The following is a 27,070-nucleotide window of genomic DNA, read 5'->3' on the forward strand; positions in this document are numbered from 1 at the left end:
TACTTTTTGACTACTCAGGTCATTTGAAGTGGTCTGTTTCATGCCCTAATCTCTATTTAGAGATTTAGCTTGAAAACTCTCCTGGGCTTGCTGGCCTTCATTAAGTCCTGCTGGGGGCGAGAACAAGCTTCCATGTTGGTGGTTTGCAATATAGTACGACTGGCTCAAGTTAGGTATTTGTGAAGGATTTGCCTGAAGATCTGATTTGCTTCCTGGACTTTGTGATATAACGGGGATAGGGGGAGGCATGGTTAAACCCTTGTTCAGGTGTGGCACAAATCAGTTCTAGTTGGCCACAACTGAGAGGTCAAGCCCTGTCCCATAGCTTTGAAAGGATGTCAGCTGGCCTCGAACTCACAGAGAGCCGTCTGTGTTTGCCTCTAAAGTGCTGGGATTAAGGGCATTCACCGCCACACCCAGACTTCAGCTTTTTTAATTAATCCTGTTTCTTTTTGTTTGTTTGTTTGTTTTAATTAGAGTCTCACCCTTTGTCTGGAACTTCAAACTTGCAAGTCTCTCACCTGTGCATTCCTCATGGTGGGGTTACATGGCACTTTTGTTACATCCAGCTGTTGGATTAGGTTCTTTGGAGCTAAGAGCAGTCTTTTCATTGGTCTTATATTATCCATCACTTATATGGAAATGCTCAAAGACTTCCCGCTAAATCTTTGCAAGTCAGGGCTAGTTAACAGCCCTCTATCCAGAAGCATTAGACAGAACACACAAGAGCACTGACTGCTCTTCCAGAGGTCCTGAGTTCAATTCCCACCCAGCAACCACATGTTGGTTCACAACCATCTGTAATGGATCTGACGCCCTCTTCTGGTGTGTCTGAAGACAGCTATAGCGTACTCATATAAAAATTAATAAAAAAAATTTTAAAAAGAAACATCCTATACTCTTCAAGCAGGCAAAGTTTTCTAGCCCGAGCCCCAGCTATTTTTTTTTTTTTAAGACTGGAGTTACCTAGGGTCCGGGCTAGCCTCAGACTCACTGTGTAGACAAGGATGACCTCCTGCCTTCATCTCCCAGATATTGAGATGACAGGTGTGTGCTACCATACCCAGTCTTAGATGCTGCTGGGGATGGAGCCCAGGGCCTCAAGTGCATGCCAAGCGTGTGTTAGGCAAACATTCTATCAATTGAACTACATCCTTAACCCCCAAACCACTTACTTTTATTATTTATCCAGTCTTAACACTGTGGTTTTTCAGCCCAGATTCGAGCCACAAGACAAACACTTCTAGAGCCCATCAAGGGCTTGTTAACACATAAGTTGCAGGCACCTGACCCCAGCAACCACAGTGCCTACTTGTGGAAGCAGTGTTTCCTGGTGAAGACCTGCTGCTTCCAACACCCAACCACCCCCCTCAATCCCCCTCCCCTTCTCTCCTCCTCCTCCTCTACCTTTTCTTTTTTTGATGCAGGGGATAGAACCCAGGCCTTGTACATGATACATATACACTTTACCACTGAGTTATGACCAACCCTCTCCTTCATTTCTGAGTCTAGACTATCAAATTAAAAGCAAGGAGTAGGGTTGGGATTTAGCTCAGTGGTAGAGCGCTTGCCTAGGAAGCGCAAGGCCCTGGGTTCGGTCCCCAGCTCCGAAAAAAAAGAACCAAAAAAAAAAAAAAAAAGTGCAAGGAGTAGGGCTGGAGAGATGGCTCAGTGGTTACGAGCACTCGACTGACTACTCTTTCAGAGGTCCTGAGTTCAATTCCCAGCAACCACATGGTGGCTCACAACCATCTGTAAATCGATCCGATGCCTCTTCTGATGTGTCTGAAGACAACGACAGTGTACTTATACATAATAAACGAATAAATCTTTTAAAAAAAAAGGACTGAGCAATATAGCCTTAAGAAGAAAAAAGAAAGCGAGAAGTAAGGCATGGTAATGCATGCTGGAATCCTACAGCTCGTGAGGCAGAGACAAAGGGGTCATGAACAAGTTATAGGTTTCACTGTGATGCTTTCAATGCAGGTTTTAATTATTTATTTCTCTTGTTGCTGCAGCCAGATATCTGACAAAGGAAGAGACTGGGCTTATTTTGGTTCATGGTTCTTAGAAATATAGTCCATTACAGAAGGAAGACACGGCAAGCTAGTCACAGTGTTGCTGTGGGAAAGCCGTGAGAGCTGAGAGCCGGTGCTCACCGATCTAGGTTTCTTCCCCTTTTTCTTCAGCCTAGGACCACAGCCTGCGGGATGGAGCTGCTGGCATTCAGGGTTTTCCTTCTTCTGCATTGCCTTGGTGACTCCAAATGTAGCCGAGGTGACATGATCGACCTTTATATTTGTCGCCGTATATTGCTCTTGTTTGGCCCCTCACCAACTGTTCGATTTGGCTTTTTAAAGGATTATAGTCCTTTTCACACACTGCTTGAACATGGACTGGGGGATCTCCTCCAGTGTATTCGTAGTGGGTGCTAGACAGTTGCATGTCTGAAACACTCGCAGCTGGGGCTGCTGCTCCAACTTATCCTGAGAAGGAATCACCAGCCTACACCAAGCAATCAGAGGAGAACTCTGGCCAAGCAGAGAAATGCAAAGAATTTCACCCTCAATCAGGCACTTCTTGCTTCATTGGCTCAGGTGCCTACAGTTTTTGCTTTTCCCAGTAAAGATTCTGCGGTTTGATAAATTCTACTCGTGGAACGAGCTGAGCTGGAGACTTCCCATCAGATATTTGCTTAGGTAAATACCGCTGCACACTAAGTCAAAATGCAAGATGCCATGGGTGCGTTTGGCTTGTATGGTGTCAGCTCCAGAACCTGCTCTCATAGCTCTGTATCGGTGATTCACATTTAGACCAAAGGTAACGTAATGGCTATTGCTAGTTGTCAACCTGACTGTATCTGGAATGAACTACAATCCAGAATTGGGGGGCTCACCTGTGACCCAGATCTTGAGGCTGGAAGACACAAGTTTCTGACCTGGATCTTGGTATGGAGATCTTGAGGCATAGTGACCAGGCAAGGTAGTACATGCCTTTAATCCCAGGAGACTGAGGCAGGGAGAACTCCAAGTTCAATGTCAGCCTGGGACAAAGCAAATCCCAGATCCAGGCGGGGTGGCGCATACCTTTAATGTGGGCCACACCTTCTGCTGGAGACCTACATAAGGACACTGGAAGAAGATCCCCTCTTCTCACCTGCTTACATTTACTTGCCAGCACATCTGCTGGAACCCAGTTCTACAGAAGCCCAGCTGAAACAACCAGCCTCGTGGGACTGAGCAACTGCTAGATTCTTAGACTTCCCATCCACAGCTGCAGTTGGACTGCAGACAGTAAGTCATCACAGCAAATTCCCTTAATATATAGAGACTATCCATAAGTTGTGTGAGTCTGGAGAACCCTGACTAATACAGAAGTTGGTAGGTACCAGGGACTGGGGAACTGCTGTGATAGGCCTGACCATGCCTTTGTTTGTAAGAGTGTATATTTTGGGACTTGGAATTTGGAAAGCAAGTATTCTGTTAGCGGCCTTCAGACGAAGATAGAACTCTCAGCTCCTCCTGCACCATGCCTGCCTGGATGCTGCCATGTTCCTGACTTGATGTTAATGGACTGAACCTCTGAACCTGTAAGCCAGGCCCAATTAAATGTTATCCTTATGAGAGTTGCCTTGGTCACAGTGTCTGTTCACTGCAGTAAAACCCTAAGTCAGGTACAATACAGGTACAATAAGCAAATTCACTATAGAACTGAGTCAGGCTTTGTTCTGTTGCCATGCCCCCCAACACACACACACACACACACACACACACACACACACACACACACACACACACATTAGTAGAACTCGATCTCAGAATCACTAACCTGAAAATAGCTACTGATATTCAATGAGATTATAGTTATTGGGGAAGTGTTTTTTGATCAGAAAAAGTTAATAGTAATCAGCAGACCAACACTGGACTCACTGGAGGATTCTTTAATTTTAGTGCTCTCTGCCACTCACCCACAGCTAGTGGCTCACACAGTGTGGGGTAAGACGGCATTAAGGAAATGAAAGCATTAAGGCAGAAAACACTGGGCTGGTATGTTGGTTATTTCAACCTGAAATCACTTACGGTGCCGTGTACTTTCATAAAGAGCCAGTCAACCTTTCCCCTACATGTAGCAAGCCATAAGAATTCTTTGAGGGATAGCTAGGCATGTATAAGCATGTGTCTAGCACGCTTGGGGTCCTAGATTCTATCCTGAGCACCACAGAAAGAAAAGAATGACTAAAGGAGTTTTGGTGGGAGAAGGCCGTCCTATGCATGCCGAGACGAGAAAATTGCTCAGAGCACTAGAGTCTGGTGACGTGAACTCAAAGTGCTTTGTTCAAGCTGAGCCTTCTATTAGGACCTTTGTCCTTTTGTCTCATATTTTTCTTAGTAGCAGCCCGTAAAACAGTGGTTCTCAACCCTCCTAATGCTGTGACCTTTAACACAGTTCCTCATATTGTGGTGATTCCCCAACCATAAAATTATTTTCATTGCTACTTCTCATCTGTAATTTTGCTACTATTGTGAGTCTCAATGTAAATATCTGATAAGCAGATGGTCTTAGGTGACCTCTGTGAAAGGGTCATTAACTTTCAAAGGGGTTGCGACCCACAGGTTGAGAACTATGGCCCTAGCTTCATTATCCACTCACTACATAAAGTTATTGCTCTTGGGAAGGCATAGTAGCTTATGCCTTTAATTCCTTTACTAGAGGCAGATCTCTAAGTTTAAGGTCACCAGACCTTGTTTTTTTTTTTTTTTTTTTTCTTTCTTTTTTTCGGAGCTGGGGACCGAACCCAGGGCCTTGCGCTTGCTAGGCAAGCGCTCTGCCACTGAGCTAAATCCCCAACCCCATTAATGAAACTTTTATGTTTTTCTCTTGTCAACCAACCAGCTTTTGTATTGATTAGAATCCTAAATCTAGCCAAAGAGCTTACATAAGAACCAAGAAGGTAAAAGAGCTTGTTCCCTCTCACAGTAGAGGACTTTGATTTAAGACCTGAATTGTTTCTGACAGTACATACTCCAGTGGAGGGCTGGAGAGATGGCTCAGTGGTTAAGAGCACTGGCTGCTCTTCCAGAGGATTTGGGTTCAATTTCTAGCAACCACACGGCAGCTCATAACCATCTATAACTCCAGTTCCAGGGGCCCCAATGCCCTCTCCGTGCCTCCATGGGCACTGCACACATGTATGTAGTGGACAGGCCCACATGTAGGCAAACAAAACACCCATGCACATAAAAATTAAAAATATTGAGGACACTAGGGGCTGGAAAGAGATGAATCAGTGGTTAAGAGTTCCTGTTCCTGCCAGGCAATTAGGAAGAGTAGGATTCAGATCCCAGAGCTCCAGTAAGACACGGCTACATGAACAGTCATGTGTCTGATGCATGACTGTCACCCAGCTCCAAGAAGACAGGAAGCAGGATCAGTGCTGTGGTCTGCTGGCCACCAGCCTAGTCCAGGGAATGCAAACCCCAAGTTCAGGGAGAGACCCTGTCTTGATGGTAAAGGCAGAGTGATAGAGACTATACCTGAGAGAGAGTTTTTAGCCTCTGTCTGCGTGAACAGACTTGCTGGGCATTCTCCATGTGTGTGTACATCGTACAAATAGTCTTTTAAAAAGCATTGAGGACCCTGCATAATCTTTATTTATATGGGTCTGTCATCTGTCTTTATACCCATCGACCTATCATCAACATTTTTACAATGCTAGGCATTTAATGCTCATGGGTGTGTGAGCACATTCTATTAGGTGTCCATACATCACACGTAGCCATGGGAAAGCTGCAAAACGCACACCATTTTTCTTTTTAAGTGACAAAGTATCTGGATGTGGTAGTGTGTGCCTATCCATTCCAGCACTCTGGGGGCCAGCCTGGCCTACATGACGAGCCTGATTCAAAAAAAAAAATTAAAAACAAAAATACTGCAAGTGGTAGATAATGTTACAGTATTAACAGGAAACGTTTTGACCACCTGGAGCACAGATTGAGAAAATTGCCACACACACAGTAACTGTTTTATACCAGGTCGGATAGATGTGGATAGTTTTTCTTTCCGGGATTACAAAGCGTGTGCTTCTAACATCCAGTTTATTTTTGCCTAAGCTATTGGGAGGAGAAAAATGTGATCACATGAGAAAGCAGTTCTCTTGCTGGACGGTTGGTGTTCGACATACAACAGTGAGGGGGCATTGCAGTGCGGTTTTCTTTTGTGGCTCTGGCCTGCTCACTCCTGCTAGCCTGTAACTAACTGACCCTAGAAGGAGGTCACAGTCCAGGTTCTTCTCCTTGGGTTTCAGGGGTCAGCCAGTAGAACTGGCGCTAGAGAAGGAAGAGGAGACAGAAGCTAGGGTAATGAAGACACAGGAGTGGTTTGGCCTGGAAGGATTAAAGCTGGGTTTCCTGAACAGGAGGTGGAGGCTGACAGAAGCAGCCATGAAGACAATGGCTGTGTGGGTGTCTGTGGAAGAGAGACTCAGATACACTGCTTACAGGCGCTCCAGCCCGGAGAGAAGGCAGGCCTGCCTGGCTGTGTAGATGACCAGTGTAGATGCCTGCCCAGGGTGTTCTCCCCAACCGTCCTTATCTGGGACTTTCCGTGAAGGAGGCCCTGAGTTGCCACCGAAAAGAATAAAGTGCTTTTCTCCAAGATCTTACCTGCGCTGCAAGAAAGCTGGCTTACATTTAGAAACTACGGGGTAATTACAGATGCAAAACCATTATGAGCAGATAGGTCATCTGGCCTGAACTTGATTTCTAGCTTTAACATTCACACTGGTAGAAAGGGGGCTGTTAATAGAACCCACTGTCTGGGATGCCCACTGGGGACACCTAATGAGGGACATATGGGCACTCCCAATAGTGCCCAACACATAATGCTATATGTACTATAAAGTACTATGTATGTATTATGCCCTGCACTTGCGTGTTCTTACCTGTTACACTGCATCTTCTGTGGGTTACCCATAAACCACTAAACACTCAGTACTACAGAAACACTCTCCTGGTGTGGGTGGCCCAGGATGCTTGGCGGGTCCAGAGAACCTGTTGCCAAAGCCCTGAGGATCTTTTTACCCTAGCCAGCAGTGAGTTGGGTCTGGTAAAGCTGTCCTGCCTTCAGGAGGAATGAGAACCTTCCTTAGGCATGATGAGTACTGGTGTCCCAGGCGCAGAGAAGCAAATTGCTGTGAACTCCCATGGAGTCCTAAGGGGTCCGGGTCTCCGTGCGGTTTACCTTATTTTACATTTTTTACAAGGGGTACGGCCGCTCTGGCGTTCTTTACACAACCTGGACGCGCGTGGACAAGAGCGACTCTGAAGGCCTTTGCCACCAACCACAGTAGAACCGGAGAGCTAGTGGCTAGGTCCTAGCTTCCAGGCTTCCACCCAGGTCCCGGCCCTACCCTTCCGAACCTGGTCTGTCAAGTCCCGCCCCGGGTGGGCGTGGCTGTCGTGCTCCCGGACTCCCGGGGGCGGGGCTGGGGCACGTCTGCCCCGGCGGTGGCGGGCGGGCGCAGCCGGACTTGGGAGGCCGGAGGGGAGGTGCCGTATCCGGAGGCTGCCCCGCACCGCATAAGCCGCAGACGCACAGTGTGCCCAGCAGCCGCTCGGGCCGCTTGCAGCTGCCGGCTGCTCCGATGCTCCAGAGCGGCCATGGGCGCCCCGCACTGGTGGGACCAGCTGCGGGCTGGCAGCTCGGAGGTGGATTGGTGCGAGGACAACTACACCATCGTGCCTGCCATCGCCGAGTTCTACAACACGGTGCGGGACGCGGGAGCGGCAGGGCAGGCGGGCGGAGGGAGGGAGCTGTCCCCGTGGCTGTGGCGCCTGGAAGCAGGCGGTGGGTGACCGTGGAGGTCCGAGGCAGTCACTCCACGCCCCCTTCTCCGTGCGCTTCTTCCAGCTCTATTTTCTGCATCCCTCTCCGGTCCCTTTCCAGGGCTCCTCTAGCCCTTCCTGTCATTTTTCTTCTTTATGGCTCTATTGTTTCGTTTGGTTCCCGTGGTCCGGGAGCTAAGGGTCCGCATCAACCCATTCTTCCAGTTTGGGTCATTTGGGGACGTGAGCCCACAGGGGCAGCTCCCTTCCTCCTGCCTAGGATCTTTGTGGTGTGACGCACCTGGATCTCATTGTGCGTTTTAGCGCTGAATACCTGCTTTGGGCGCCGGGGGGAAAGGAGAGCCCAGGACATGTCCAGGGACTGGGCCCACTCCCACAAGTCAGCATGTCCTCTTCACTAAACTATAACAATGCAGATCGAATTATTTTTTGTCCAGAAGCAAGTTAATTACTATGAGTTCTTTTTCTCGTTGCTTTTAGAGTCCAGTTTTGAGCCAGCTCCTGGTGGTGACAGTGAAATTTGGGAGTGATAAACGGTGGGTTTTCTGGACTTGTCTAGGTCCCTAGATACGGACAAGAGGAAATTTACATAATTCCTGGGATTTGGGTCTGTATGAGAGGGAAGAGTTGTCCCTAGGAGAGGAAACGGTTCTGCTTTTCCCTTGAACCCATCACTCAGGACTTGGTACCCAATGTGACTTTGCATGGTCATTTTTCTGGCTTATCTTTTTTCTTCTGTTCAGACACAGAAAACAGGAACTCCTGGTTTGAATCATTGTGAGTTTGAGATTGCTATTTAGGATTTTTCCCTCCTTTTCGGATTTCTGGAAAGAATGTCTTCAGCAAGAATCAGGCATTATTGCCTGGACAGACCTCTAGTCTCTTTTATTCCCCTGTCCTTTACTTTTGATCCCCCAACTCCCCTCTTTTTTTGTATTGCTCTAGTGTTCTCGTGGCAAAAAGATTAGGCTACTGAGAAGTGAGCTGTCATGCCCATGTGCTGGTACGCCTGCGACTACAACCCAGAGTTCTCTGCTGTACCTCACCTCAGTGCTTAAAATGCATGCTGGTCCTCCACATCAGCACCCTCATTTCTTTTTACGTGGCCAGATTAGTTGCTCAATAGACCGGACGTTTGACATCCAGAGACATAGGGAAAGATCTAGCTATCAGAAGTGGCCACACTTTTCCTATTATCCAACTTGGTGGGGTATGCTGCTCCCTGATGTTTACAGGCACCAAAGGAAGAAGCTGGAGCAGGGCAGCTGGGGTAGTGGAGGAGAAACACCAGCAGTAATAAGTGGAGAACCTCTGAGAAACATTCAAGATTTCATCAGAGCCAAAGGAATGACCGGGTGATGGCAGGATCTTTCACACCCACACAGCAGTCTCCTGTGGGGTGTGAGAGCTCCCAGCCAGGGCCAGCCCCTCATAAAGTCCCCCAAAGCTCAAACATAGCTGCTCTGAGCCAGTCTTGAAAAGCCCTCAGGGCTGGAGGAGAGGAAAAATTGACATCCCTTCCCTTCCTTCTTCCCTCCTCTTTGCCCCTCCCCCTCCCCCCTCCTCTCAGTCTGTCTCTTTTCTGACAAGGGTCTTTCTGTATAGCCCAGGCTGAGATTAAACTTGAGGTCCTATCTCAGCTTCTCAAGCAGTCTGTGCATCTGGCTGCCTCTTGTTCGTTTCAGTCTAATCCCACTGGAACTGTGTACAGTGAATACAAAACTCTGTTGTGCAAAAGAGCTGTTTGTGGTTGCTTAAGCTAGCCCATCTACCTGGCAAACTTTTTCTTTGTGATTAATAAGCCACCACGTTTTCTCTGGAATGTGGAGGAGAGTCACAGAGAAATAGCTGGCCGGGCTGGCCTGTGAGTGTAAGCGCCCAGAACCTGTTTCTTCTCACTGTAGCTCTGCTGATCTGCTGATACTACCACAGGATTTTCCTGGGCCTTTCTCTCTCATGCACAGAGAAGAACAATGAGTTATTGATGATGCATATCTCCTAAGGTCCTCATAACAGATAGCAGGCATCATTATTCAATGTCAATTTGTTTTGAGACAGGGTCTCACCACGTAGTTCTGGCAGACCTGGATCTCACTCACTATGTAGACCAGGCTGGCCCCAAACTCACAGAGATCTGCCTGCCTCTGCCTCCAGAGTGCTAAGATTAAAGGCATGTGCCACCTCGCTCATCTCATTTAAGACAGGGACTCCCTATCTCCCAGGCTGGACCGGAACTCACTTTTGTAGCCCATAGTATGTAGCTGATAACTGTCCTCAAAGGCTCCAAGATCCAGAACACTGGGGTTTCAATGTGTGCTACCATGCCTGGCTTAATTATCTATTTCATAAGAAACTGGTAATTATTATCAATTTTGAGAAACAAAGTTAAAGGAGTTGAGAAAAAAATAAAACAATTGACAAAAGCAGGAGAGCACTGGGGGAGGGAATCTAGAATCTTCTTAATGAGTCTTTTGGGGTAACAGGTGGCTACTGCGACCGCACTACCCTTAGCTGCTTGCTGTGCTGTGGCACCATTGGGCGCTTTACCGTCGTTTGCCGTGGATGCCTTAGATAAAGGAGGGCAGCAAGGGCCCACTCGGTTTATATTGCTTGCCGAAGTCAAGCAAATGACTGATGGAGTTAGAACTTAGCCTTTTTGACCCTGCCAAGAGTTCTCTTGTAAATGTAAGCACCCAATATTTGTGTGCTTAATATATATTGTTCAATCGGTGCTTAACTTAAAATACTTATACTGGAAACGTCTTATTTTCAGAATTATTTTCAGAATAACACATTTGCTTAATTAAAAACCAGTTTGTGTCAGTCGGATGGTGGTGGGTGCCTTCAATCCCAGGATTCTGGAGGCAGATAGGCAGATCTCTGAGTTCAAGGCCAGTCTGGTCCATAAAGCAAGTTTCAGGCCAGCCAGAGTTGCACAAAGAAACCCTGTCTTGAAAAACCAAATACCAAACCAAACAGACAAAAACCCAGTTTGTTTGAAGCACTTTGGATAGAAAAGTAATAGTGTGACCATGGTAGGCTAGAATACGGAAGTTATAAAGTAATGAATTGTTCTTCTGCATCTCTGACATTTCCTGGGCATGTATAAAGCACATGGAATGGCCAGCAATGTAAGTCAGAGGTAGAGTACTTGCCTGGCATGCATGAAGCCTGGGTTCAATTCCCTATACACAGGTTTGTATTTACATGCCAAAAACGAATATTGCATTTTGCACACACTCAAAATTGTTTTCCAACTCCACTGAAATCACACGAAATGAACTGTTTGCACATCACTTATCTTCTAAGCACTTCGTGGAGGTGGCCATTTGTGGGGGTCTCTGCAAACACCACTGCGTTGCTAGCAGAGTAATGGCACACATGAGGCAAGAAGGAAATCTGGTTGAACGTGATTCTAGCTGGTTTTGGCACAAGCTTGTAGAGTCTGACACTGGGCAGTTTATTTTCGGCATATTTAAGTACAGTGCAGTTCCTAAAAAATTTCCTGTAACACAATCCCATGTGCACAATGAGACAATTACACAGAAACTCTTCTCAGAGTACAAGTCACTATACTTCCATGAAGGTAGGTTCTATCGATAGGGGAGGACGTGGTATGGTCTTGGTCTTGTGGAATAGATATCTCATAGGTCATCTGGGCTATTAGGTCCCTCTGGCCCTGGCTGCAGGAATTTCAGGGAGTCCCCGGGCACACAGACAGGCTAGGCTACTAGCCACCCCATTCCTAGCGTTCTGGGTGGAAAACGGGTTTTACATCTCTTCCATTGAAGAGATATGCCTACATGTTTAACATTCCTGGACTCTCTAGTGCTTACCTGTGAGGGCAAAGACCTCTGTGCTCCCAGTGGTCATATGGCTGCATAGAGCAATGGACCTCTTCACAGTGTTCGGACCACGCTCCTTATAACGATTGGCCATGGTTCACTTAGCTAGTTAACTCTTTCTTAACGAACATTTGGGGATGTTTCTGGATGCTTTACAGTTTTCATTTGGCTTTTGAAGAGGGATACAGAGAAAGTCCACACATCTGGAAATACTGTTTTTTTCATCAACAAGAATCAAACCTGAGGTCTTGTGTGCATGTGAGACAAGCATTCTACTTCTGAGCTATAGACCTGGCTCATATAGATGGTGCTTTACAAATTCCTGCTGGACGGTTGTTGTGTTGAGGGGACTACTCACTGGGTTTTTGTTTCTGTCTTTATTTCAGAGTTTTACCAGTCAGAACTCCCGACTGGCCTAGAACCTGCTAATATAAAACATACCCGACCTAAAACTTCCAGTGATCCTCCTGCCTCTGCCTCTAAAATTCTTGGATTGCAGGCATCTGACACCTGCCCAGATCAATGCATTCACTTTATTTATTATTTATTCACTTAATTTTTGGTTTTTAAAAAACCAGCAAGATCTCATGTAGCTCACATTGAGTTCAAACTCCCTATGTAGCCAAGGATGGAATTTAATACCTGGTTCTCTTGCCTCTCCTCCCCAAGTGCTGAATTACAGGTATGGGTGGTCATGCCTGGCTTGAAAATATTCACTGTAAATGCCGATTACTACAGCCACCTGGCTCACGAAAGAGAGAACACAGCTTCCTTCTACTCTCTCTCCCGGGCCCCAGTCCTTCTTATCACCCTTGTCTTCCGACAAGTACAAACATCTCTCTTCCAAGGTGTCATCACCTAAACCTAGTGTGGTAGCATACACCTTCAATCCTAACACTCAGGAGGCAAAGACCTCCTGTGTTAGGTCTGGACTAGCCTGGTCTAAATAACAAATTGCAGAACAGGCAGGGCTACATTGTTTCAAAAAAACCAAAAGAACTTACTCTTGCCCTTCACTTGTACCTTTAGGATACTGGTTTTTTTTTTTTTTGTTTTTTTGTTTGTTTGTTTGTTTTGTTTTGTTTTGTTTCTACATAGAGCCTTTGCTGGGTTGAATGATGTGGGTTTTCTTGCTTTTTAAGACAGAGTTTCATGTTATAGCCCAATGTGGCCTAGAACTCACTTTGTAACCAGACTGGCTTTGGACTCACAGAAATCCTGCCTCAGCATCCCAAGTACTGGGCTTCCGGTTGTGAGCCAACATGTCTGGTTCCCTTGGGGGCTCAGGCCACCATAGGCCGCTTTGGAGAAAAGTGGAGTCTGCTTTGTGATCACCGGGTCTGGCCTTTGAAGGCTTGCCTTGTTGCTGACCAGTGACTTGGAAAGCAGACATTAATAGGTATAGAAAAAATGAAATACATGCATAAAATCAGCCCATAGCCTCTTATCTCCCCCTCTCTACTCAACTATTGCAAGAAAGGAAAGCTGAGCTTTCTTTCTCCGTCCAAGTCTGGGTTCCCCTATCTGATGGGCAGGATATGCCTGGTTGGAGGCCTGCCTGAGCATTGGCCGCTGTGTGCCTGTCACAGAAACCAGATCTGGAAACAGTCACTGGGCATTGGGGTTCACAGTCGTGGCAGACACCGACTGCTGAGCTGTTGTTAGTAAACTGCATTGAGGTGTGCAGTGTGGGGCTGGGAGGGGGCTTTGGAAGCAGGCATCTGAGTAAACTTACCCTAAGTATTTTGCTTGAAATTTTTAATTGTTTTTAAAAGCCATTTCTGTCTGCTTATTTTAATTTCTTCACGTTTTATTTTGCATGTCTGGATGTTTGCTTCTATGTGTGTACACCATGTATGTGCAGTGACCATGGAGACCGGAAGAGGGGCATCAGATTCCCCTGGAATCGGAGTTACAGAGGGTTGTGAGCTGCTGTGTGGGGAAGCTGACCTGAGTCCTCTGCGAGAGCAATCAGCCCTCCTAACCACTGAGCTATATGTCCATCCTTGTTTGTTTGTTTGTTGTGTGTGTGTCTGTGATTGTGTACATGTAGAAGTCAAAGTCCAGCTTGTGGGAGTCAATTCTCTCCTTTTACCATTTGGGTTTAGGCACAGAATTCAGGTCCTTGTGTATGACAGCAAGCATCTCTCCTGCCCAATTTTTAAAAATTTTTACAACTGGAAGTCCTGTCCCCTGGGAGATCCACTGAGTTCCTGGCAAACCAGGATATTTGGCTACCTCACAGGTAGGAGTAGGACAGTTCAGTGGAGGACTAGGAATCATGCACACAGTGGGAAGGTACAGACAGTACACTTAGCATCCTAGGCGCTCCTGAAGCTCTGCTCAGCAAGCTTCCTGCCCATGCCTTTGTCCAGACTCCCCATTCCATGGGAAAGGCTCATTCTAATGCATCAGGAAGAGAGCACAGAGTGTTCTCGAGATGATTTTGAAACAAATGCTGGATAGGAATCCACAGAATAAGGAACTCTTAAAACTCTTAAGGGAAACAATTAATGCATTTTGAAGTTGTGGTTTTTTCCCTTAGTTTAAAAAAAATGTCTGTAGACGGAAAGCAAATCAAATCTTTAAGGGATAATTCAGCAATGAACTTGAAACAAGCTCCCTTTGGCTGAACTGTCCTACAACTTTAGAGACTCCAATCATTCTCAGTAGAGATGGAGCCACAGAGTCTGCCTTTAACCGTAACTCATTTGTCTTTCCTTATTTATTTTGGTATTCCTTCCTCTTTTTGTTTTGAGAACGGTCGCCCTCTAGTTTGGGCTTTTCCTTTCCATATATTGATGTCTTTAAAGGGAATAGTTGTCACCAGCAAGCCTTGGCAGATAGGCTGTCCAGAAGTTTAACAAATGTGATTTTGGTGCTAGTGTGGGGCATATATCAAAATAGAGCATGGAATGGCGCTTATATGTAGACTTAAAAATATTGTGGAATTGTGGGAAATACCTTTAATCCTAGCATTGAAAAGGCTGAAGCAGGAGATTGCTATGGTTTGTGACTAGCCCAGGCTACACTATGAGACCCTTCTCAAAAGCTTAAATAAAATAGTAAATAATAATGCAGGTGAGGTAAATGAACTCATGCCTTCATGAATATCACATAGACACATTATGTGTGTCAGGAGTGTTCCTTGCCTATGGTAATATGAATCTACAGAGCCACGTAATGCACAGCTCGTCAGTCATAGTTGTACTTGGCAGAAGCAAGGAATATTAATAGGCCTTCAGGCGACACAGATACACTGGAGTAAAGGTCAAGATGCATAATAGAGCTGGGCATGTCGTAGCGCACCTGTAATTGCAGTGCTTGGTAGGTGAACGTGAGAGAGCAGGGGTTTACTGTCATCCTTGGCTACTCAGTGAGTTTAAGGCCAGCCTGAGCTACCTGAGATCCTGCCACAAACAAGCAAGCACATCCCCAAGTGCATTATATTTCCCAGCATTCTAAAGGAGACTCTAAGTTGGTGCTCTTTCCCCTGAAAAATAGCTAAAAACAAAGAAGCAAGCAGACAAAGCGAAAGCCCCCTGCTCTCTGCAGTAGTGTACAGCACTGAGCTGAATCCTTGTGCGCTAAGGGGAAGGGTTACCAGAGCGATGGCATCACAGTATGGGGTATTGTTTTTTATTCATATAAATGCAAAGAAAAAGGATAGATGATTTGCATCCCAGGATTTGCATCTCCCCAGGATTTATCTCTGGGGAGAAGGGGAGAAAGGAGTTTTTAACTCTTAGGATGTTCCTTAGAGGAAGTGCTTGCCCATGAACATGAAGGAGAATGATTAAGCTCCCCCTTCAGCATCTCCCATGCCACTTACTTTCCCCTACCAGTATGAAACTCATGTTGAAATCATGGGATGGGGCATTCGAGCACAGTGTGATGGCGTCCACAGTTCTTAGGTAACTTATGTGAATGGCCCAGTTGGAGGTGAACCCTGGGTGGGGCAGTGGGAGGAGCCTGCTGCTTTGGAGTCTTTCTGGGTCTTCATATCCCCTTAAAGTAAGTGATGGTTTTGAAAGACTTTCCAGCCTAACCTTGAAGGGTCGCTGGCTATTTAAATGGCTGTGCTCATAGCATGAACAGAAATGATCTGCCTTGTTCTATCTTAGTCTATTTCTTTTTTCAGGTGCTGGGTTTTGAACCCAGGACCCTGCGCATGCAAAGCAAGTGCTATACCATTGAGCTCTATCCCCAGCCCTCACTTCTTTTCCTTTTTAAACATGTTTTTTAAAGTTATTTTTTATTCATAAAAATTATGTGTATGGATGTCTTCTGCTCATGGGTGTCAGGGAGGGTGTTAGGTCCCTTGGAGGTAGAATTTCAGGTGGTTGTGAGCAAGCAGCAGGGGACTGAACTCAGGTCCTCTGGAGGAGCATCATCCAGTGCTCTTAACTACGGCACCATCTCTTCCAGCCCTCAATTACTTCTTATAAATGAGAATGTTTCTGTTTCCCAGCCTGGGACCTCTGAGACCATTAATTCACTCAAGGTTGTCAATCACACATCAGGATTCTGTTCTATGATTTGGTTATCCTCTTATTTCTTCCCCTGCCAAAACCCGTGTCACTTCCAAGGGGTGCCTGAGTTCTGGGGTTCGCTAAAATATTTTCCCTTCTCCCAGGTATGTATGGCTTATGTGCATGCAGAACAGTGTACCTGCGTGTGGCGGCCAGAGTTTGACATTGGGAGCTGTCCTTATTAATCCCTTTCTACTTTATTGTCTGTAGAACCTGGAGCTCGCACATCTCCTGCAAGCAAGCCTGGAAAATCCCCTCTACGTTCCCCAGCATCAAATGTAGCTTTGTGCGTGGGTACTGGAGTGCTGGCTCTCTCCGAACTTAAGTCCTCATGCTTCTGTGGCAAACATGTCACTGACTGAGCCATCTCCCTAGCCCCTGCTGTGACATTTTTATGTTACCAGTGTGGTCTCTGAGGTCTGGGGAAAACCCTTCTGCCTTGCTCTCTTCACCTGGGTCCAGGGGCCCACATAGCTCCTTTGAGCTATCATTTAATCCACATTTCTACATTAGCCAACAGGAGGAGTGACACCTTTCTTTTTGGAAGCCCTCCTGCTCTTGGTTTTGCATTCCATCTTTAAATTACTGTACTGTCTTCTTTTTTACATCAACTTGGTAAAAGCTAGAGTTACTTGGGAAGTGGGGCTCTCACTGGGAACACTGGGAAACCGTTCCTGTGAGATTGGCTTGTAGGGGATTCTGTAGAGCACTTCCTTAATTAGTGATTGCTGTGGGAGTGCCCAGCCCATTGTGGGCGGGGTCCACTCCTTGGGCTGGTGATCCTGGGTGCTATAAGAAAGCAAGTAATGGGTGAGCAGACTCTTCCATGGCCTGTGTATCAGCTCCTCCCCTCTTGTGTTCATACCCTAACTTCAGTGATGGACAGTTTCTTGGAAGTCTCAGAGGAAACAAAGCCTTTCCTCCCCAAATGGCTTTGGTCATGGTCTTTACCACAGCAAAAGAAACCCTAAGACCCTTACTCTGTCTACTTATCCCTGAATTTTTCTGACAGTCCCTTTTCAATTAAGGATTGATCCTGGGGGAGTTGGGGATTTAGCTCAGTGGTAGAGCACTTGCCTAGCAAGCGCAAGGCCCTGGGTTCCGTCCTCAGCTCCCCCCCCCCCCAAAAAAAAAGAAAGAAAATAAAATAAAATAAAAAAGGATTGATCCTGGGGCCCACACCTGCTGGGAGAGTGTTTTATTATTGAGCTAAAGCCCCAGCCCTCTTTTTATTTGTTTGTTTTTCATTTGCTTAATTTATTTAGCAAATGTATGTGCCTTAGTGCTTGCCTGCTGTAGCATGTATGTAGAGGTCAGAGGACAAATTAAGGGAGTTGGTTCTCCCCTTCTACCTGATAGGTCCCAGGAATTGAATCCTGACTGTGAGTCAGCCTTAGTGGAGGTTGTCTTTATCCATGGAGCATCTTGCCAGACTTGCTCTTTTGATTTTGTTAATTTTGAGACGGGGTCTCACTAAGTTGCCCCAGCTGGCTGTTGAATTGAGGACCACTCATGGTCTTCCTCGCCTCCAGAGTAGCTGGGATTACAGATCTGAGTAACCAGGCTTGGCTCTTTTTATTTTTACAATATTTATTATTGTTGTTGTTGTTGTTGTTGAAGATTTATTTGTTCTGTTCATGTGTGTGAGTGTTTTGTCTCCATGTATATATGTGCACCACATGCATGTCTACTGCTTGAGGTATCCAGAAGAGGATGTTGGCTCGCCTGGAACAGGAGTTGTAGATGACTGTGAGCTGTCATGTGGTTGCTGGGAACTGAACCAAGATCCTCTGTAAAAGCAGCAAGTGCTCTTAACCACTGAGCCATCTCTCTAGCCTTCTTTTTATTATTTTAAAGTGAGTGAGTGTGTGTGTGTGTGTGTGTGTGTGTGTGTGTGTGTGTGTATGTGTGTTGCCTTCTGAGGTTAGAGGCCTGGTATACTTTGGAGCTGGAGTTACAGGTTGCTGCAGGAGCCCCCTGATGTGGGTGCTGCAAACCTGGTCTGTGCTGGAGCAACATGTGTTCTTAGCTGCCGAGTCACTTTGCCTTTTGAAGTCTTTCTGTGCCTCCCACCTCACCTCCAGTGTTAAAGCCCGTCTTAGACTTAGATGTTATCTTTACATTCTGCATGCACAGGCCTGGACCCAGAGCTCCTCCTCCAGCAACTGGAGAGGACGCTTAGAGAGCTGCACGTCCCTACCGATGCATCGCTCCTAGGATGGCCTTACTTTAAAATGAGCCATTGAGTAAAATACAATTGGGCAAGGATTAGAACCCTTGTACACTGTTGGTAGGAGTGCGAAACAAGAGAAAGAAATGCCTCAAAAGCACACTACTGAATGGAAAATTACCACACCACCTGGTGCCAGGTCTGCCTCTGCTCCTGTAATAACCTAAACCCAGATATTACAGTTCTGGAAATGCAAGGTGAGGAGCCAGCAGATTTGTCATCTGTGGAGGGCACGGCCCCTATGCTGCTGTCTCCCGCCTTTCTGTCTGTCTTTCCACCCTCCTGCTCCCTTCCTTTTTTATTTATTCATTTATTTTATTTTACTATTTGTGGTGATTCTGTGGATTGAAGCCAGGGCCTCACAAATGCAAGACACACATCCTACAACTGAATATAGTCCCAGCCCTTAAAACTTCGAGTGAGGTGGAACTGTGCTTTACAGTGTGGCTTCCGAACACAGGAGATGCGGCTAAAAACTGAGACTTGCTCTATGTGTGAAATTTACATTGGGTTTAAAAGGCTTACTCCGAACCAAATGTATACTATTTCATGATAAAGGAAAAATATTATAAAATATTTTATATTAATTATATTTTATATTTAAATATAATAAAATATTTTACTTTAAATATTTGTAATATGTTTCTTTCATTGATTTACTGTATTTTTAAAAATATATTTATTCTTATTTTATATGTAATGGTATTTTGCCCACATGTATGGCAGTGCACAGCATTACGAGCACTGCCTGTGGATGCCAGAAGAGGGCACTGTAACTCTTGGAACTGGAGTTAAAGTTGTGAACCTTATCACGGGTTCTGGGAATCAAACCCAGGTCTGGAAGAGTATCCTGTGCTCCTAATTGCTTAGCCATCTCTCTATCCCATGGCTTATTTATCTATTTATTCATTCATTTATTTTTGGTTGCCTAAATTCAACTAATCAAATTCATAGTCCTTTAGTTGGGATATAGGCACAAGCTATCTTCCTAAGCTAATAATATTTAAATAGTGATTACATAGTCAGATCATATTCAGATCATTAGATAAAACATTACTTTTTAAAGAGTTGAGTGCTTCTTGGAGACATAATAGGTTTAAGTACAAAGAAAATTTGCAAGTTAAAATACATTTTTTTCTCCTGTTTTTGGAACCTGGGGGTCGGGTGGGGGATGGGGATAGTGGCAGGTTTCACCTCTTGCCCAGGTTCCTTATGTGGTTGAATCTATCCTGGAACTCTTGATCCTCCTGCCTCAGTCTGAGTGCTGGCATCACCCTGCCTGGCAAAATGATTTTAAAGCCGGAAAGAAGTTGGACAAGGAAACTGACAGGATAGCAAAAGCACTTTCCCCGTGTGGAAAGCAACAGTTGTTGATTCAGAAGAGTAGTATGAATGTAACCTCCTCCCCAGCACCGCCTCCCCTTCCCCGGTGGGCTGACCCCAGGGGTTGATGCTAGACCAGGGCTCTATCACTGAGGTACACCTCTAACCTCAATGGTGCTTTTACAATTGCTCCTACCATCAAAAGAGGCAGCAAGGAGACTGTTTGTTCCTGGTCTTTAAGATGTTCTAAGTCCCGGTGTTATCCGGGTCATCCCCCCTCCCCCCTCCCCCAGCCCCGGTCCTGTGCGTGCTCTGTGTCTGCAATTAAAAAGTGCAGAACTTGCACAAGATACAAGGCCACATTCACCCTGGTTTGCCAAGGACACACCCGGAACAAGCAGCTTTACTTCTTTATGCTTTTACTTAATACTCATCTTTCATGTTTCTCTCTCCTCCAGATCAGCAACGTCCTGTTTTTCATTTTACCGCCCATCTGCATGTGCTTGTTCCGCCAGTACGCCACGTGCTTCAACAGCGGCATCTATTTAATATGGACTCTCCTAGTTGTAGTGGGTAAGTGGAGTCACGTGGGAACGGGACTGAAAGGGAGGAAGTGGGACCCCATATTTCCTGTCCACTCTGAACACAATGTTTTGTAAACCAAAGTTAGCTCTGACGTCTTAGCCATTGATCCCTTGACACCAAAAGAACCTCTTGAGTGCCGGCTTGATAGCAAGCTTGCTTGTAACTATCACATCTCAGCATCTGTGGGGCAGCCACTGGTGACGTGCCAGTGTTAGCGTGGCTTTCTGAGAACTTCTGAAGAACTTCTGAAACAATTGAAGTTTGATGCGATGTGGCTCCAGAGGACTTAAAGAAAAATATTTAGACGTTTGGTCCCTCATTGTTCTGTGAAATACTTGTGTGATTTCCATTTCCTCTCCAGCAGTTTGGGAATTCTTAACAGAGAGATAGTGCCGAGTTTTATTTACTGCCTGTTTGTTATCTTGAAGGTTCAGAGGATGGAAACAGAGTGTGCTTTGCTGTGGAATCCTTACTGTGGTGACGGTGCTGACGTTTGAGCCCAACTTGAAACCCTTCTTTTAGTCTCTAGGTCTGCATGGATCCTGTGAGTCCGTCTGCCTGCTGCCTGCCTGCCTTCCTGCCTTCCTTCATTTCTTTTTTCTTTCTTGAGAGTGATCTGGTGATTCCGATAGCTCCTAGAGAAGTGAAGCAGTGAGTCTGTTGTGCATTAATCTTGTTTGGTTGTGATTATTTCTAGGAATCGGATCTGTCTACTTCCATGCAACTCTTAGTTTCCTGGGCCAGATGCTTGATGAACTTGCCATTCTTTGGGTTCTGATGTGTGCTTTGGCCATGTGGTTTCCCAGGAGGTATTTACCAAAGATCTTTCGGAATGACAGGTAAGCTGTTGCTACAGCTGTTTGCTAGATGTGGCTATCAGTGTAACACACTGTCAAGTTGCCAGTGTAACGCACTCATCAAGCAGGTCACTGCCTGACTGAGCTTGGCTGCTGCCGAGCTCCTCATACAGTCTACCAGTTTAATAATCTGACAAGACTGCTGAGCTGACAGATAAAAGAAGAAATGCTTGGAGAAGGAACTTATATCATGGTAGGGACAAAAACTCTGATTTGTGTGAAAACACTTCCAGTGGAAGAGAAGTTTTTGGATGGTATTTCTTTTCTTTTTCTTTTAAGATTTATTTATTTGTTATATATCAGTACATTGTAGCTGTCTTCAGACACACCAGAAGAGGGCATCAGATCTCATTACGGATGGTCGTGAGCCACCATGTGGTTACTGGGATTTGAACTCAGGACCTCTGGAAGAGCAATTGGTGCTCTTAACCACTGAGCCATCTCTCCAGCCCTTGGGTGGTGTCTTAGTCAGGGTTTCTATTCCTGCACAAACATGGTGACCAAGAAGCAGCTTGGTTTATTCAGCTCACACTTTCACGATGCCATTCATCACCAAAGGAAGTCAGGACTGGAACTCAAGCAAGTCAGGAAGCAGGAGCTGATGCAGAGGCCATGGAGGGATGTTCCTTACTGGCTTGCTTCCCCTGGCTTGCTCAGCTTGCTCTCTTATAGAACCCAAGACCACCAGCCCAGGGACAGCACCACCCATAATGGGCTAGGTCCTCCCCGCTCGATCGCTAATCGAGAAAATGCCTTACAACTGGATTTCAGGGCATTTCCACAACTGAGGCTCCTTTTTCTGTGATAACTCCAGCTTGTGTCAAGTTGATACACAAAACCAGCCAGTACAGATGGTCAGATGGTATTTCAAAGTCCTTTGGTTTCCTGCTAGCATGTCGTCCAGGGCAGATCAATCCCTATCAGGCTGTTCACAATTGCCTGTAACTCCATCCCTAGGGGTCCAACATCTCTGGCCTCCGTGAGCACCTGCACACATGTACACACATCCAAACATGTAATTAAAGATAAAGTAAATATAGAAAAAAATTTGATTTTTTTTTTTGAATCCTGAATGGGAGGGATATTTGTGGAAAATACTGGCTACAGAAAACACATGGTACAATTGAGTGTGTGTATGATATCCCACTTTTAGGATCAATCACGTAGAGATTTATATACATGTATTAAATGAACAGATATTTGTTTTTATTTAAAAAAATTAAAGTTGTATTTATTTTTACTTTATGTGTACGGGTGTTTTGCCTATGTGCATGTCTGTGTACCATGAGCATGCATTGCCCTCATAGGCCAGCAGAGGGCATTGGTCCTCTGAAACTGGAGTCACAGATGGCTGTGAGGTACTACATGAGTGCTGGGAATAGAACTGGGTTCTCGGGAAGAGCAGACAGATATTGTCCTTTTAGAAAGGATTTACTTTATTTTTAATAACGTGTATGTTTGTCTGTGGGAGTGTACATGTGTGCATGCAGCTTGTGGAGTCAAGAAGATGTCAGCTTCCCCGGAACTAGAGTTCCATTGTGAACTTCCTGATGTGGGTGCTGGGTACTGAATTTGGATCCTTTGTAAGAGCAATATGCACTCGTGACCGACCACTGAGCATCTCTCCAGCCCTCCTGGTTTTGAGTCAGGGTCTCATGCAGTCCTGGCCTAGACTAGAACTAATTAGGTAGCTGAGCTGACGCTTGTGCAGAATCTTCCTGCCTCCCCCTCCTAATGTGTGTGACTTACAAGCATGTACCACTGTGCCTGGCTTGCTTGATTTGTGTTTTCATATATGTTCAAACATTTGGTACTCTGGTGACAACAACCATTGGCTGCCATTAGCTCCCCCAACCCCCGACCCTCAGACAGGGTCTTGGCTGGCCTGGAACTCACTTTGTAGACCAGGCTAGTTTGAACCCACAGAGTTTCTTGAGGGCTGGAATGAAAGGCATGAACCACTGTGCCAGGCCCAGAGATATCTATGCTTATCATTAATCTGAACTAGTTGATGTAATTTAGATACAAGGAGCACTGTTGATTTTAGTATGAAAGATTAATCTTTAATTGGAATAGGGAGAAAATACTCTTTAAGTGAATTAATCTTTATCCTTCGAAATAGGACTTGAATAGCATTATTTCTGAGTATCATCTAGATTTAGAATTATCCTTAAGAGATCTATGTTATTTATAAAAAAGAAGAGAAAGCAAATTGGTAGACCTTTATTTTGCCTTCTAAATAAAAGAGAAAAGTATACTCTAAGATCTCCTCATTTCTTCTTTCTTTCCTGTCTTCTTTCTGTCTCTGTCTGTCTGTCTGTTACTGGGAATTGAACTCTGGTCCTTACATATGCTCTGTCACTTAACTACATGCCCAACCCCAGAAATACGCTCTAAAATGTGTCCATGTTACTATGGTAACCACGGGGTTAAAACTTGATTCATCTTAGGAGAAGCCACCTAAGTGCAGGGTTAGGGATCAAGGGCATGAGGCAAGGTCACGAGGTGGTTTTGTAGGTGATGACTTTTAGTTTTACCCACCAGCTCCTGAGGTGCCTATCAGTCAGTCACCTCTGATGTTGCACTCTGCAAGGCTTAGGGGTTGACCTAATGGGTGCAATAATGGTGTAAAGAAATGATAGACAGAAAAGTTGGGATCCAGTGATCATGGGTCTGATGGAGTACACCAATAGTAGTAGCAACTTGGAAATTGAGTGCCTTTCCTGTCTACATCTGAATAGATGAGTCAGATTACTGTATACAGCTGAAACAGGAGGCAGGGTTACTATTATACAGGTAAATAGATAAGTCAAGGTTACTGTATACAGCTGAAGTAGGAGGCAGAGTTACTGTATAACTTAAGCAGGAGCCAGAGTTACTGTATACATCTGAAGCAGGAGGCAGGGTTACTGTATACATCCGAATAGATAAGTCATGGTTACTCTATACAGCTGAAGCAGGAGGCAGGGTTATTGTATCCAGCTGAAGAAGTTGGCAGGATTACTGCATATATCTGAAGCAGGAGCCAGAGTTACTGTATACAGCTGAAGCAGAAGACAGGAATATTTTATACAGCTAAAGCAGGAGGCAGGTTTAGTTAATCTTGGCAGGAGGTCCTTGCACAGAATCAGTCTCAGGCTATAATTATAGAGAGGAGGAAGCCTCTGTGAATTTTTTCCGCACACACTGTCAATATCCACACACAGACCATGAGAAGGCTTTGCCATTCCTATGAGTCTGAGGCATTGTGGTCCTTATCTTGACAATGCTTACATCGTCAATATCCACACACTCAGAACTTCAGCAGTCCCTTACACATTCTGGTGCATGTTAGTTTCTGCACCAAGGAACCACTTTTCCCTACGAACTCTTCTTTCAGATCTTGGTTGGGATCCAAGTGAGAAATTGAAGAAATGATAATTAGGGTTTTCTCTATTTGTGGCATCCTGTAGTCCTGGTTTGAAATTCCATGAAGCAGTTTTTTTATTCTAGTAATTATAGGTACCATTTTTCTCTCTTCATTTCACAGAGTAGAAGTGGGGAATGTTTAAACAGGAGAAAGGGATATGGGGTACTGATGTTGGTGATTGAAGCCTATTAACTTAACAATGAAAACGGTGTGAGGGACCTACATGGGACTGTCCATCACAGCCCTGTGAAGTATCACCCTAGGGAGCTTGTGACATGTGAGTGAGCACTGAGCCTGGGTGTGGAGAGGGTCATCTGGAGGCTGAGAACCACATGTCCTGTCTCCTGACTGTGCGGCTGTTTTCCTGCTGTTGGTGTTTAGGACCTGGATGACCAACCTGGCTTGCTATTTCCTGATCTGTGAATGCCCCCGGGGCACACACTTTGCACCACGCTGAGCAACATAGGAGTTCTGTCCCTCGGCTCTCATGGTTCCATGTGGCACACAGTGGAACAGCTCTGCCTTGGACAAAGCAAGGGAAAACTTGAAGAACACACAGCAAGGGAGAGCAAGCAAGAGGCTCATCCTTATCTGCCCGTCTTCAGCCTCCCAGTGACTGGAGGCAAGAATGTCAGCCATTCATGGAGGCTTCTTAGGATGACTGTTCTGCAGCAGGCCAGCCTTGAGAATTTTTATCAGTAATCCCGGCACTGGAGACAAGAAGATATACAGTTCATACACAAACCAAGGCACAGGCACATTTGTGCAAGAACTCATGTGTGTGTGGAGAGCACACACACACACACACACACACACACACACACACACCTATCTAAGGAGATCAGAGAAAAATGAGAGCTGAGTGTGAGTATAGTTCATTACAGAGCCCTTTTGTAGCATGCCTAATGCTTTGAGTTCAAGTTCTAGCACTACAAAAAATAATTGTTTTTGAAGAGAAGGTGAAATTAAAAGGTATATATAGAATCTTGCTTCTCAGAGAATGAGGACTTAGTAAGTGCTAGAAGCTTCTACAAAACAGAAATCTGGGCATACATTTACAAGATGCCCTAATTAGGTTTCTGGTGTTGTGATAAACACCATAACTAAAAGCAACTTGGGGACAGGCTCCCCCCTCCCCCCTGTTATGCTTGTATTCTATCATGAAAGGAAGTCAGAGCAGGAACTCCAGGCTGAACAGAGACTGTGGTGAAATGCTGCTTACTGGCCTGCTCCCCAGGTTCACAGCAAACTACCTAACTTAGACCTCCCAGCAGCCCCTGCCCAGCATCCCATCAATCATTAATCAAGAAAATGCTTCCGGGGCTGGGGATTTAGCTCAGTGGTAGAGCGCTTACCTAGGAAGCACAAGGCCCTGGGTTCGGTCCCCAGCTCCGAAAAAAAAGAACCAAAAAAAAAAAAAAAAAAAGAAAATGCTTCCAAAGATGGCTACCGACCAATTGGATGGGTTTACCTTCTCAGCTAAGGTTCCCTCTTCTCAGATGAGTCTATTTGACAAAAACTAAACAGAATAAAAGATAACACTATAGAAAGTTAATGTTCATTATACCAATATGATAAGTTAGGAAAAGACTCAGTCTCATTTTACTTAGAAATCCTAGGACTCTTCAGAATATACACTCAACTACTCACAGTTTTAGATTTTTATTTTCAGACAAAGTAAGCAAACAGGGGTGGTGGTGGTTACTATAGGCTAATGGAATATGCTTCCCCATAACCCTCACATGTACTGATATGATTCATTCTTGCAGAACCTACAGCCAGCCTTCATTTTGGAGTCCACTTCATTTTAGTATCTTAAGTGGCCAGGGAGCAGGCTAGGCCCTGCCTGTCTGAGCACATGGAAGGCTAGAAGCTTAAACTGTCTGGCCCTTGGTGCTCCCTGGACGAGCTCCCTGAGGCCCTTCCCGGGCCAGATGCTGGAGCACCATAGCTAGCAAGGGCTGGCTGCTTTAAGTAGCTGTTTGCTTTCTGGTGGTTGAAACTACTGAGACCCAACCATCTAAAGGGACATCTCAGAATTTACAGATATGGTTTTATCATTCATAAACTCTGTCTCACTTTACAGGAATAAAGGTGACATCAAGTACTAAATATAAAAGAAAAAAAACAGGATCAGTTAACTGCACCCCCCCACCCCCAGCTGAGGACCGAACCCAGGGCCTTGCACTTTCTAGGCAAGCGCTCTACCACTGAGCTATATCCCCAACCCCCTAAACCTCCTTTTAAAAATGGTAACAGTTGCAGCTTCTTTATTATTAATGGCCAGGAAGTTGGATTTCTGGATTTGTGTTGAAGGAGGGGGTACTAAGAATTCAGTCACTGTGAGCTCTCACACGGGACTCTGGGCTGTAGGGACCACCTGTCATCACCCATACCGTCAGGGCCCTCTCAATCCTGGAAATAACTCTAATACCGAAGGCCTCT

At 45.4% G+C, this 27,070-nt stretch overlaps 1 protein-coding gene across 4 annotated transcripts in view; it reads left to right on the plus strand.

The window, feature by feature from the left end:
• Window positions 1-7,495: 7,495 nt before the first annotated feature.
• Acer2 (alkaline ceramidase 2) overlaps window positions 7,496-27,070 on the plus strand; it is a 50,800-nt gene continuing 31,225 nt past the window's right edge. For 2 of the 4 annotated variants that reach the window (XR_010066400.1, XM_039109889.2), the window contains exons 1-3: window positions 7,507-7,766; window positions 20,233-20,347; window positions 21,057-21,198. Coding sequence is in view for 2 of the 4 variants with exons in the window: in XM_039109889.2 (XP_038965817.1) it covers window positions 7,659-7,766; window positions 20,233-20,347; window positions 21,057-21,198 (365 nt within the window). In the remaining 2 variants the exon portion in view is untranslated. 4 annotated transcript variants of the gene reach the window in all.

This window comes from Rattus norvegicus, chromosome 5 (assembly GCF_036323735.1).
Source record: "Rattus norvegicus strain BN/NHsdMcwi chromosome 5, GRCr8, whole genome shotgun sequence".
Classification (NCBI taxonomy): Eukaryota; Metazoa; Chordata; class Mammalia; order Rodentia; family Muridae; genus Rattus; species Rattus norvegicus.